The sequence below is a fragment of the Cotesia typhae genome, unplaced genomic scaffold, assembly GCF_013202065.1.
Source record: "Cotesia typhae breed Kobodo isofemale line unplaced genomic scaffold, CoteBio_Ctyphae contig_11, whole genome shotgun sequence".
NCBI lineage: Eukaryota > Metazoa > Arthropoda > Insecta > Hymenoptera > Braconidae > Cotesia > Cotesia typhae.
Window position 1 is genome coordinate 1,777,747 of NW_027423711.1, and position 13,559 is coordinate 1,791,305.

The 13,559-nt window shown below is 27.7% G+C and overlaps 4 protein-coding genes across 4 annotated transcripts; 2 read left to right on the top strand and 2 right to left on the bottom strand.

The window, feature by feature from the left end:
* Positions 1-3: 3 nt before the first annotated feature.
* LOC141524514 (uncharacterized) lies at positions 4-1,974 on the bottom strand. Its single transcript, XM_074238458.1, has 3 exons — positions 1,725-1,974; positions 537-818; positions 4-440 (listed from the first exon to the last, which is right to left on the bottom strand). Exons 1-3 carry the CDS (start codon positions 1,900-1,902, stop codon positions 196-198), a joined length of 705 nt encoding a protein of 234 aa, XP_074094559.1. The 5' UTR covers positions 1,903-1,974; the 3' UTR covers positions 4-195.
* Positions 1,975-3,988: 2,014 nt separating this feature from the next.
* LOC141526637 (dynein axonemal assembly factor 4) lies at positions 3,989-7,913 on the top strand. The gene is made up of 8 exons (XM_074241690.1): positions 3,989-4,111; positions 4,185-4,422; positions 5,684-5,882; positions 5,966-6,105; positions 6,176-6,471; positions 6,556-6,656; positions 6,956-7,109; positions 7,562-7,913. Exons 1-8 carry the CDS (start codon positions 3,989-3,991, stop codon positions 7,766-7,768), a joined length of 1,458 nt encoding a protein of 485 aa, XP_074097791.1. The 3' UTR covers positions 7,769-7,913.
* LOC141529140 (uncharacterized) lies at positions 7,779-8,707 on the bottom strand. The gene is made up of 2 exons (XM_074245579.1): positions 8,561-8,707; positions 7,779-8,267 (listed from the first exon to the last, which is right to left on the bottom strand). Exons 1-2 carry the CDS (start codon positions 8,623-8,625, stop codon positions 7,925-7,927), a joined length of 408 nt encoding a protein of 135 aa, XP_074101680.1. The 5' UTR covers positions 8,626-8,707; the 3' UTR covers positions 7,779-7,924.
* Positions 8,708-12,048: 3,341 nt separating this feature from the next.
* On the top strand, positions 12,049-13,541 carry LOC141529133 (uncharacterized). The gene has a single exon (XM_074245569.1). It carries the CDS (start codon positions 12,164-12,166, stop codon positions 12,677-12,679), a length of 516 nt encoding a protein of 171 aa, XP_074101670.1. The 5' UTR covers positions 12,049-12,163; the 3' UTR covers positions 12,680-13,541.
* The last annotated feature ends 18 nt before the right edge of the window (positions 13,542-13,559 follow it).

Sequence of the window (13,559 nt, forward strand, 5' to 3'; positions counted from 1 at the left end):
CTATTTTAGATAAAATTTTTGTTTATTCAGTAAAATTTTATACAAAATTTATTATTTATAGAAAAAAAAATAAAAAATTCGATTGTTTATAACACACACATAAAAAATATTTTATCAAATTGCAAACAAAATATAAAAAAAAATGCATTTATATTGGTAACAAGTAAACTCCTGGATAAAAAATAAAATGAAAACTTATACTGGTGGTAAAAGAACAGCTTGGATACAATCAATAGCAGTTTGTGATGGATATTGCAGACAGTCAAAAATCCGTTTTTCTTGAGTAATTTTTTCGAACGTACGTTCTTTTGCAATTATAGCTCTCGTAAAGTTATCAAACTGATCTTGCTCTAACTTATTTTGAATGTTAAACAACCATTCCATTGTGTTATCTGTGCATTCGGAACACCGACCATATGCAGCCATTTCGTACATCTTGACTGTAAGCAAAAAAATAATCCGTCACATAAATTTTACTATAAATAAAAATAAATAAGTAATAATGATAGATTGAAGAAAATTATAAATGAACTTACTTTTTAAATTAGGAACTATTAAGTTGCATTGATCTTCGAGGAAACATCTCATGACTTCTCTTGTAAAATCATCAATCGGGTAATCAGCGAAAACTTTTCGAGTCAAAGCGTTGTCCAATTCTGTTTTTTGCCTTGAATCTAATGTTCTTTCATAATTTGATTTGATAGTTCTCCACTCATTGGGGTAGAATTCTTTAATGTTGCGGAAGATTGTATTTATTCTGATTCTCTGGTTAATGAGAAAATGACTCGTGTTGCCTTGTAAATAACTAGGTAATGCATCTGTAATATGAAAAAAAAAAAAAATATATAATGAACGATTTGTAAATTTTAAGTAAAGAATATTTAAGAAAAAACGATAATTTTTTGTTAAAAATCATTTTTCTAATGCATAAAAAATGATACTGAATTTAGCACACATCTAGCAATTTTTTAGATTTTTTATAACAATTAATAATTTAAATTTTGCTAATTTTTTTTCATTATAATTTATTACAATAAAAAAAAATTTAGCTGAAAAATTCGGTAATTATTTACAAGTGGGGTCGACCCTATTTTTGGCCATATCTAGGTAAAAAATTAATTAAAAATAATAAAAATAAAAATAAATTTAATTAAATTATTTTTTTAAATTTAATATTTTTTAATTTTTTTTATTTTACTTATTTTTAAGGCGCATTAATCATAAAAAATGTCTTGAAAAAAAAAAAAATAAAGATTTCGATAGCTTTTTTGCCTTAAAAAGTTGGAAAAAATTTTGGCTTTCATGTTTTTGGATAAAATTTGTATCTTATCTTTTTTTGAAAAAGACTTAAAAAAAAGAACAATTAAAAAAAAATTTTTTTAAATCACAATTTTTTTAAAAAATTATAAATTTTTTTTTTAACTTTTTGATGATCAATTTTTTTTTTTTAAATCGTTCAATTTTTTATGTATTTTTCAAAATAAAAAGATATCAATAAAATTAAATAGAAATTTCGTTCAAAAAAATGAAAATTATAATAGTGGACCCTACTTGTAAATAATTACCAAAAATTCTACATGTAGAAATTTAAAAAAATTTTAAGCGCAAGTTTTTAAAAATATTTTTTTTTTACAATAATCGATTTTTTATAAGAATTTTAACAATTTTTAAATGACCGCTAATTGCAGAATAATCATTAAAAGTTTTTCAATTTTTCAACTTACGTTTAGTAATTTCAGTATTACTGTCGCAAAGTTGGCGTTCTAACAAGCAATCAAGCTCTGGTGCCAAATACCGACGAACAGAATCTGGAACTTGCGGGTGTGCAGTATGAGTAGCCGTAAATCGACCCTCTACGCAAAATGCGACGAAACTCAAAACAACGATAGCTTGAATTTTCATTTTCACTTTACAACGCAGACAAAAATATTATCAAAAAATAATTCAAGAAATATTCTTTTTGGAGGAACAACTCGAACTGATAATTGAGGAAGCTCACGCCGATATTTTATACAGTTTGTTGGTATGCAGAGAGGGGACGAAACAAAGACCCTTGAAAATGTTTCTCTAAATCCCACTTAAAAGGGACCTTTGTATAATATTATAGAACTTGATATAATAGTAGAAACGTGTTTTTTTTTTAAATATTAACATTCTCTGGGTTTTTCTAGACTATTCTCAAGATAAGAGCAGAGCCACTATAAAAATAATATTTTATTAAAAATCTTTATAGTTTTCGATCATTTTTATTTTCAACAACTTTTATGGCTATCAAAAGTATTAACATAGACTTCGACGTAGAAAAATATAATTTAAGTAATGCGATAGATATGTAAATAAACAAATATAACAATTTTATTTTTCAGATTTAATTAATCTATGTATCGAAAAATCTCCTAATTGAATCCGGGTTCCTTAAATTCAAGTGAATTGTTTACAAAAAATTAATTCAAACTTCTTTGTCAAGTCATTAAGACGTTTCAAAAATTATTCTCACGCTTTATATCTCCTACACATAATTAAGTCAACAGATGTTTTTCAAAAACTGCTTTTGAAATGTAAGCGTAATAAAAACTCTTATATTTTCCAGGCCTTATGTTTTTAAGATAAAGATCGTGATTTATGAGAAAAAATGACACTTTTTATTACACCAGAAAATACTTAATAAATTTTGGAGTTTCTTTATCCCAACATTTATTTTTTCTTTTACTCTAATAGTTTTCTTTGTCAGAGGATCTTGAATGTTCGAATAAGAAAATAAGTGATCTAAAGATAAAAAAGTTTTTAAATAAAAAATTGTAATTTTCTAAGTTATAAATTTAAATAATTTTAAATGAAATTTAGTTTGTTAATTTTTAATAAAATAATATCAACATTCCTTATTAAAAAAAAGTATTGAGACAAAGAAAAAAGTATTGGAAAGAATTAGATTGACTAGAAAATCTCAATACTTTTTTTTAATCAGGGATTTAAAGAAAAAATGCTTTTAAAAAAATTGCACTTTCAATTCTTTTAAATATGTAGATGTGGAATTTTTTTATTAAAATTTGTTTATAAAAATTTAATTATGAAAATCCAAAAAATTGACAGATAATTGTAAATTCCAATATCATTGATAAAAATTAAAAATTTCAATGAATAGCTTTAAAGATTTGAAAATTTACAATTTACTAATTAGTCATTAACTCATTATAAATACTCGAAAGTTGTATTAGATTATGATAAGTTTTTATTGGTACTTGCTACTCAAATAATTTTTTCTACATAAGAGAGACTACATATATTTTTTGAGAACAATAAATTTAATCTAATTTAATCTAAGACCTTAATATTACAAAATGTAATTGGGCTTTTCACAGTAACTAGATTTATCTTATATATTATTTTATCTTATATATTAATTTCAAATGTTAAATAAAATCTTCTATTTTTTTCTCAATTGACAAATTATCGTATAAATTTATAAAAATTTCATTTAAACTTCGCACAATAGATTATTGTATGACAATTAATCGCACATTTATTTTCATTTTATTAAAGTTTTTATTTACATGTTTAAATTGCGAGACGAAATTTTGTCAGCGGTTTCACTCCGGTGGTTTTAAAAAAAACACCTAATTTTTTGTCGACAATTTTCTATATCCAGGATTTATGCTCTATCGAAAAAACTACGGAGTACTATTTTACGACGCAATTATACAAATAAATAATTTTGCGCGTCAAGTTTTGGGCTAAAATATTTAAATAAAATAAATAAATAAATAGATTTATTTAATATAAGCATTTTACGAAAATTAAAAATAATAAAATCATTTAATATTAAACTAGATGTATGTAACCTATCGAAACTTTTAATGTTTGATCGATAACTTCATGCACGTAAACTAGAAATTTATATAAATAACAAATAAAGTTGTTGCGCTTCTCTGATCCGTAAGATTAATTTATTAATTTAATTAATTAAATTTAATAAATTTAATTAATTAAAATGCCACCTATAATAGTAACCGATTACACTTGGCGGCAAACAGCCGAAGAAATAATAATATCAGTGCCAATTAGAGGTAATCCCAAAGATGTTAATGTTTTTGCGATTGACAACTACGTAAAGGTCTGTATTTAAATTTACTTAACAATATATAAATTAATTAAGATTTTTTTTTAATTAAATAAATTATTTACAGATGAGCTACCCGCCTTTTATATTAGAGTTATTTTTATGGAAAAGTATAATTGAGGAAGAAAGCCAGTGTACTTTGTCAGAATCACAGGCTATACTGATCCTAAAAAAGAGCGAGATAGACACAGACTGGCCGAGTCTTATTGAAAATAATTTAAGTAAAGAACAAAAACGCGAGTATCGAAATCAAGCTCTGGAACATGCTCGTTTGTCGACTGAGAAACGCCAAAATGAGAAAAAAAGTTTGTTTTAAATATTTAGATTTTAGATTTAGATTTTTTTTATTTAATGCCAAGGCACAGGCCAAATGGCAATTTCAATTATATAGTATATATAGTTTTTACAAGAAAACAATTTCTGCACGGCGAAAAAAACAGGGATTTTTCCTATTTTTCCATAGCAATTTAATTTATATAACAATTTTTTCATTCGAGCAATTTCAGATAATTTAAAAGTAAAACAGTAATGTATATAATATACAGTAATAATATACAGTCGGTTTGTGATGAAAAATTCGAGGAAATTTTTTTAAAATTTTGCTTTACATTTCGAAAAAATTAAAAATCCAGCAGATTATGGATGGTGTGGCTTGAATTGCTATAACTTTTCAAAAAATTGACTTATCGGGACGTTTTTTTTTTTTTTTAATTTTTCTTTTAAATATTCTTTTTGGGAAAAAAATATAAAAAAATTATTCGAACCTATCTTCATTGTTAGTTTTTAGATTTTCCGAAAAAACTCCGAATTTCTGTATAATAAACATTTTTAATTTCTTTTTTCTTTCTTTCATATGAAACTTTGACATTTTCTACAAATATCCTGAAAATTTCAGAATGGTGTTTTTTTTATTTCTATTTTTTTTCAACTGAAAAAAAAATTTTTTTCATGTCATAAATGAATTTTTCTTATGTCACATGGATATTTCTATCATGTTACCATTGGAAAAATTCCTATGTCAACATAAGAATTTTTTCTATGCAAAAATAGGAAAAATCCCTATATTTTTTTCGCCGTGTGTGAGTACATTATATAGTGTTGCATAATAATTAATTAAATTCTTTTATATGTAAAACAAGGTAAAAATCAAATTAAACTTGGAATTTAATATAGAAAAACAATAATTTAAAATATAGAATTTTCAGGTGATAACTCAGGATAATAATTTTGTGAATTGCAATTATTTTATCCTTATTTTAGTCTTTAATTTTCAATGTATTAAACTTAAATCTGTTATTTATTAGAATTCGTTTTAATTATCAAGATTTAATAAGTAATTAAAAACCTCTTTTTTCAAGACTTGTAAGCTACTCAAATTTACAATTTCGCGTGGGAGTTCTTTCCAAAGCTTTATTGCAGTTACTAAAAAAGATTTCTCTAAGTAGCTTGTAATAAAAAGAGGTAGTTTGAAGGAGGTGTTTTTTTTTGCCGCCAATCAATTTGAACGTCGAATTTAGATTAACTTTGTTACTTAAAATTTTTTGTTTACTTGATAATTATTTCCAGCAAAGTATCGAGAACTGGATCGACAAGCAGTGAAGGAACAAATAAAACTCGAGTCGAAGGTATACAATAAAATTCAAGAGGTTCGAGATTCTCATAGAAGAGAAGCTATGGATGAGTTTGAAAATTGGCGGAAAAATGCAGAGAAACCAATTCTTTGTAATGAGAAAGCAGTACTACAAGAAAACAGGAAGTTTTACGAGTAATTATCGTTATTTTCAATACTTAATTTTTTATTTTTACGTAGAAAAAGCCAATGGGATATAATTCTTGACATTTTTACAGAGCCCCACTTAAGTGGTTCAAAAGCGAATCTGATGATCCCCGGTCGACTGAATCCCAATCTCCGAAAGCAATAGAAACGGTTGATAACAAAACCAAAGAAGAAACTGCTCCACCTGCTGAAGAAATAAAACCTTTTGGTGGTAAGATCATTAACTCAGCATCGCAATAGAATTAATAACCATAATACTTAATAAATCATTCGAAATCCAGCTTCCCTGGGATTCCCTCCAACTGAGAGGTCACCGAGTCCAGTAATGCAATCAGTCATGCAAAGTAGTATCCTTGATACATCTTACAAAGAGCGAGAAGCTGATAGTAAACGAGGAAAAGAAATTATCGATAAACTTCTAACTGGGAATTATCGTATTAGTAATAAAAAAAACATCTTTGACAAGACTGACGTAAGTATTCCTTCTCCGAGGCAATCTGGTAGGATCACTGTAACATTCTCGGAACGTGTGTTTCCAACTCCCGCTAGAGAAAGTTATCACTTACAAGAAAAAGAGGTAAGATGAGACGGATGAGTGATAAAGATTTCATTACATATTTTTTTTTTTTTATTTTGAAGATATAAGTTCGATATTTTTTAGTGGCTTGAAAAACAAGCTGAAGCACGAAGAAAATTTGGATTTGCTTCTGAAGATTTAAGGCCTGAAGAACAAAACCCACAGTGGCTTAAAGATAAAGGAGAGTACGTTTTAATATTTTTAATATTCATGAATAGGATAAATTCATAAAAATCATGCTGATTTTTATTAGCAATAAATATTTTTAAATTCAAACAAGTAATCTAAACAAAAGTAGTTTTTAAATGGAACGAACTTTAATTTATTAATTAATTCTAAAATAAGAATACATTTTACTACAGATTAAAAATTATCTAATTGAGTTCTTATATCAATGATTGATAGTAGGAAACTAGTAATTATTATGCAAATTAAATTATCGACTATTCTATGAATCATTTGAATTTTATATTTTTTTCTGTAGCGAATTCTTCAAGGTCGGCAACTATTTAGCGGCAATAAGTGCATACACTCATGGTATTAAACTAAGTGACAAGATGGCAAGTCTTTATGCAAATAGAGCAGCAGCTCAATACGCTTTGGCTAATTATCAAAGATGTGCAGAAGATTGCTCCAAGGTAATATTATACTATTTTTTTTTCTGCTCAAATTTATTATGTTAAGGGAGCTTTTTTAAATCCAAACTGTTTTTTTAAAGCATTGATGGAAATTTAAAACAAGTTTTTTTGACCTACGACATTTATTTCTATTAGCAATAAATTTTTAAGATTTCATTAATTTATTTTATTGAATCTGTCAGATAGTTTGCAAAAGTTATTAATAATTATTATATATAAAATTATTTAATTTGAACCCTTGCTCTTTATTTACTGGACCAATAATCTTTTTAATTATCCCTAGACAAAGTTAATAGTTATTACTAAGAAGTATGATTAATTTTCGAGAAATTTTATGACAATTAATCAGACTAAAAAAATCTTTATTTTTGTATATTTTTTACATTTTTTATTAAAATTTTTTTATGAAAAAATAATAATATTTTTTTATTAATCTAATAATATTTAAACAGGCTTTAGAACTAATGGAACCAAAGTGCGAAGGTAACCGTGAATCACGAGCCCGGTGTCATGCACGTTTTGGTGCGGCCCTCTGTAAATTATCGGCACCTCAGCACGGGATTCCAGAATTAGAGGCAGCCCTTAAATTATCTCCTGACAACGATACTATTAAGCGTGATTTAGAAGTGGCAAGAAAATTCTTCAAACTCGCCAATTAAGTACAATAATAACATTCGAAAAACACATTACATAATTTTTCTTTAAACTATCACAAGTTATAAATATAAAAACATTTTACTTGAAATGTTGAATTAATTATAATTTATAATTTAAAATTTTAAATTATCAATTGAAAAAATTTGTAGAAATTTTTGTTAGAAATTTCGAAAAGGTTTCTTGTCTTTATCAACACATGCACATTTGACATGTTCCACGGCATGAATTACTTCGTGATGTCGGTCTCGCTGCTGATCAATACGATGCTTGACCATAAATACTAAGCTTACATTGCGGGTCTGAATCGGTCCACAGACTTGATTTTCTTGGGGACAACAGCCAGCACCTTCACAACGAGCCAAGACTGTTGAAAACGGGTAGAATACTTCATCAGGACTGGGACCTACTGATAAAAGTTCTTCGATCCGCACCGCTCTTGGTTGAGGTAATGAACATCTGAATTGATGGACCAGTTGTACGTGATTCAAATAACTGCTGTCCCTTAATAATAAAAAAATGAATCTAATTAATACCAGAAATTATAAATTAATTCCATGAGAATTAATTTACCAGCTATTTATTAATTTTAAAAATTTTGTAACAAATAAATTATAGCAAAAATAAATGAGAAAAAAAAATTGACATTTAGAAATTTTAAAAAATTATAAATGCAATTTTTTTAAAAATAGTTTCTGTGAAAAGATTTATTTGTTAAATAAAATTAAAAAATTATCAAGTGGCTGCTAACTTTAATATTAATACCAATAAATTACAAAAAATCAAAATGATCTTACTTGTGATTTATTTTTGATTGACAGCCCAAAGCTCCAAAGATCAAAATTAAATATAATTTCGTCATAATTGATTATTGATAATAATAAAAATTAAAAATTGAATAACACTGCTAATAAAATTTCTTTTCTTCTCTTTAGAATCACCAGACTGACTGACTCAAAATCTCGTTTGTGACTAAACGCTCGTATACTTCTCAAGTGAAAACGAGAGACTCTTCATTTCACGAATCGCCAACCGAGACACTAACGTTGACCGTTGCGATGCTGAATCCTTTCAACCACAGCTTCTCCAATTCATCGCTATATGTACACGAAATGTATACAACACAATCAACAATCCCGTTTGTATTTATATATGTATATATACACGAAGATCGTCCATTCACATTTCTGGTCCAGTGAAAAAAGAGTCCACCTTAACGACAACCCTTTCAAATTATTATTACTCGTCAACAGCTTAACACATTTGTACCTCTTCTTATTAGATTTCTTTCATCATTACACGAATCCTCAGGCGTTTTATTTTTTTTACGTCATTTGCTGGTGGCGAAGAAAAATTCCTGGAACGTGAAAGATTATAGTAATTATTTTGGTCCTCTGCATTCCAACGGTAAACTTTTTTTTCGGATATAAATTAGATTTAATTTTATAATTCATAAATTTGATATTATTTTAATTAATAAATCGACCGAATAATTATCAATTATTTGTACTCTAAAAAAATTATATTATATAATTTATAGAATTGTGAAAAAGTCAATGTTTCCAATGTACCGTTAAAATTTTTAACAAAATATTACATATTTTACAGAATCTGAAAGTGACAGCTGACGTCATAGAACTCGGATATTAACACACATTAGATCGTCTGTCACATAGTCTGGCTCTATCATTTCGTTTAAATTTGATAGCCCGATTCCTTGATGATGAATCATTTTTTATAACTACCATTACTAGCATTCTTAAGTACACATCATCAGATAACAACTAATTTATCAATTGGCAATTCTACTAAAAGCCTGTTGTCTGTATATTCTCTCAATTGAAAATCTAAAAATTAGATTTTTTTTTTTTTTTTAAGTTTATAAGATACAAAAATCACTTACCTGATTTTTTATAAGTAGAATAATGAATGTTAATTAAAAAAATTTCAATTTTTTAATCTATATTATTAAGAGAATAATAAAATTTTGTGGCTAGTGTATTTATATGATGAAATTGGTTTTATAGTTAAATTTGGTTTCGTTGGAAAAGTTTTGACCTAGAGTTGTACCTTTTCATAGTTTTATATAATTCTCACCAATAGTCAATTTATGATGATAAGTAATTAGGCTGCATTCGAAAATGCTCTACCTCTAGATACATTAGGCTGTACCAAAATGTAACTTCCGTGAAGAACCTTTTAAAATTGGAATTTTGAGTTCCGCTCTTAACAGGGGCTGTGTTTGGGCATTTTCTGAGATATTTTGAGGGTAGAAAATTTATTTGATTTTCATAGAATTTTTTAGCAGACGCTTAGTTTGGGCATTTCTGCTGAAAATTCAAAATTTGGCCGGAAGTGCCCAATTAAATCTGCTGTTAAAAATTTTATAAAAATCAAATAAATCGTCTCTCCCCAAAATATCTCAGGAAATGCCCAAACACAGCTCCTGTTAAAAGCGGAACTCAAAATTCCAATTTTAAAAGGTTCTTCACGGAAGTTACATTTTGGCACACTCTAAGATACATAATCAAGAAATGACCTTGTATCTTGTGAACTATTGATATTTTTAAAGATATAAGTTCATCCCGATGTTACACTCATTAAGAGCTTTCATTTAAGTACCCACATCAATTTTTCATATATTTATATATATTATATATATTTATATATGAAAAATCTATGAAAATGCGTGTGGGTACTCAAATGAAAGCTCTTGATGAGTGTAACATCGGGATGAGCTTATATCTTTGAAAACATCAATAGATAAAAAAGTACAGTGCAATTTAACAAAAGTCATTATTTAATAAAGCAAAATTTCATTCATTTATAGTTCACAAGTCAGAGCAGTCACATGGTGACTGCAAGCTTGCTAGTCTTTTTAATTTATCATGATAAAGACAATCAATTACAGCATTTAAAAATGGTAAATAAAGAATTCTGTTATTTCTTCTATCTTCCGTGTAATCTAAAAATAGAAGTAAATAATTAAATACTAATTAATTGTCTCAATGTAATAAATTACACGCGAGATCTACGTAATGATTATAAAACTGTAGCAAACAATTTTCCTCAATCAACGGAGATTACGCGTGATACCAGAGGTGTGAAATAAAAATGACTCACTCGAGGAAGAAATAATAAGTGCCCTAATAGACCAAATTGTTGAATATTTAAGCTTCAAAGTCACCTCGTAACTGAAATATTTCCTGATAGAATCTGTAACTTCCTGTGGAGTCATTATCGCTTTGATAACACGCACAAACGGTTTGACGTCAATTTGATCACTCATTTAACGTGATCGCTAATTTATTCATCATAACTAAATTTTAACGTACGTACTTACAGGATAATTGGATTTAAGTTTTATGTAAAACAATTACGATATTGGAAAAAATCATCGGTCGTTGAAGATTCAGGTGACGTAAAAGGGACAAGTTCAATGTATCCTTGATGTTACTACGGGAATTCCCAATGACGTAGGTACTGTATGATCGCACATGACAGTCGGTCCAGTTTGCTTTCCATAAAACTTTCTATTCTCGTTAAAAAATTATTTATCGCAGTTTATAAATGGAAACAATTAAAAATTAAATAATTCAATAGAATTATTTTAGTTTTTGATAACAATAGACTTTATAGAACACTATGATATCATGCATTCACTTAAAATTCATCATTACTTTTATTCGTAATTGGTTTAAAATTAATTTAGATATTTAAATTGATCATAACAATTTTTTTAGTCACATAAAATGAGAAATAGTTATTTTATAAATAAAAACTAAATACTTTATCACTTAAATAATTTTTTATCTGCAAAAAAATTTTATGAAAAAATTTAATCACAAGTTAAAAAATTTTATTTTGGAAAAATTAATTTTTTTTTCTTACTGAAAATGAGTAATTAATAATTAGTTACTAATTTTTAATGAGAAGAAAAAATTAATTTTTTCAAAAATTTTATTTTTATTTTTATTTTTAAAAGCGTTGCTAATTATAATTATTAATAGCAAGGGTTGATGTATATTGATAATTAATAAATAATAAAAATGCTAATAATAAAATGGGAAACTTAAAAACCGCAATGACGATCTCGAGCTTAATTTCGAGATAAATATTCACCATAACAATAAAAAAAAGTGAGGTGAACGGATAAATAAAAAAAAAAACTAACAATGAATCAAACGAAGATTATGGAGATGTTTCTGCATCAGCATGTACAGAAGTGAGCGACGTATGAGGTAAGGGACGCTTGAACGCGAATGTATAAATACTCGATCAACCAGAAAGAAGCTCTCAGTCGAGAGTCAACTCCACGCTTTATTTTGCAACCACTTCTACCGACAGCCTTCACGTGCTGGTGAAAAAGTTTCTCCAAACAAACAGTGCAGTGATAAAAAATGGCTAAAAATATCATTAAAGTTCTTCGGGTAATTATTTTAATTACCACGATTTTGTGTAAGATTCAAGAGACTCTGAGTAACCAGTCAACAACGCGGAAGAATCGTACCTCAGGTAGCTCACCACGGTCAGCTTTGCGGCTTCCCGCGGTAGAACGCGCCAGGAAATTCATTTGCACGGAACCTCAACCGCGTGCTTATCACCTGAAAGATTTGATGGACAGTCAAGGTTTGTTACATTCTCAAGAAGCACCAAATCACCCATCTTACCTGGTGGTACGTCGCTGCGATGGACATTCCGGGTGTTGCCCTTCTCCTGAGCTGGTCTGCATGCCCGCAGAAGGTTCAGTCTACTTCGAGGAATTCGATGTTCAATTCCGGAGCGTTGATACTAAAAAGACCTCGCTCAAACGGATCTCCGTTGAGCAACATCACAATTGTAGCTGCGAGCCGGCTAATCGAACCCAAAGAGAGACTTTAGAAACCCGAAGACCGCAGATTACTGTTGTGTCTTAAATCTGGAATTTATTAAATTAAAATTAGGGTAATCAGTGATTTAATTTACTAATTATTCTGCTGATTACAAAAATTACATTCTTATGTCTGTGATAACTTGACTTTTTAATTTATTTATTACTATTTAATATTATTCTTGATATTTCTTACAAGTATTTAAAATACATTTGTAGACATATCATATTTATAAAATCGTGAGACATTTTGTGGGTGTCTGTGTATGCCTGTAAATAATTTTTACTGCTTACTAGTTTAATAGTAAATGTACAGTGTAAGTGTAAAGAAGAATCACTTTCAGATGACGGCTCAACATAAATACCAGGATATTTTATTATGTACCACGGGTGGTACATATGTATATCTTCGTATGTGTGCAATAAAATGTTTGGCAATAAGCCCAAATAGATCGCATTGACGCCCTCATGTCGCCGTTTTTGATTATTATATCAAATAGATTAAATTATTATGATGAGACCGGCTAGTAATTTTTTTGTTTGCACACGAATTAACGCCACTTGAGCATGTGCGACCTGGGAAGCTCTGAAAAGAAATACGCTTTGTATTAATTATTTTGTAAATTAAGTGTATAAAAAGTAATGTGATATTATAAATTATTAATTTAATTTTTTTTTTTAATGAATAGTAAATTAGTAATTCAATAATAAAATGAAATGTACCTGTTATACTGTCATGTTTCATTTTATAATTTGGATGCTTGCCTTCAATGTCTTGCCAGCAATGTAAATTCAAAACTTTAAGTTGTATCATTATTTATCTTCATCTCTATCATCATTATCATTATCGCGCTTCTGCAAGTGTATTTCCAAGTTACATTAATAAAATTATTTAATTACAAACCTGATTATTACGAGTTGACACT

Coding starts and splice junctions, on each gene's coding strand:
- LOC141529140 (XM_074245579.1), bottom strand. CDS start 8,625: ATGACGAAATTATATTTAATTTTGATCTTTGGAGCTTTGGGCTGTCAA. Junction 8,268..8,560: donor CAATCAAAAATAAATCACAA/GTAAGATCATTT, acceptor TTTATTATTAAG/GGACAGCAGTTATTTGAATC.
- LOC141524514 (XM_074238458.1), bottom strand. CDS start 1,902: ATGAAAATTCAAGCTATCGTTGTTTTGAGTTTCGTCGCATTTTGCGTA. Junction 819..1,724: donor TAATACTGAAATTACTAAAC/GTAAGTTGAAAA, acceptor TTCATATTACAG/ATGCATTACCTAGTTATTTA. Junction 441..536: donor AATAGTTCCTAATTTAAAAA/GTAAGTTCATTT, acceptor TTTTGCTTACAG/TCAAGATGTACGAAATGGCT.
- LOC141526637 (XM_074241690.1), top strand. CDS start 3,989: ATGCCACCTATAATAGTAACCGATTACACTTGGCGGCAAACAGCCGAA. Junction 4,112..4,184: donor CGATTGACAACTACGTAAAG/GTCTGTATTTAA, acceptor AATTATTTACAG/ATGAGCTACCCGCCTTTTAT. Junction 4,423..5,683: donor ACGCCAAAATGAGAAAAAAA/GTTTGTTTTAAA, acceptor AATTATTTCCAG/CAAAGTATCGAGAACTGGAT.
- LOC141529133 (XM_074245569.1), top strand. CDS start 12,164: ATGGCTAAAAATATCATTAAAGTTCTTCGGGTAATTATTTTAATTACC.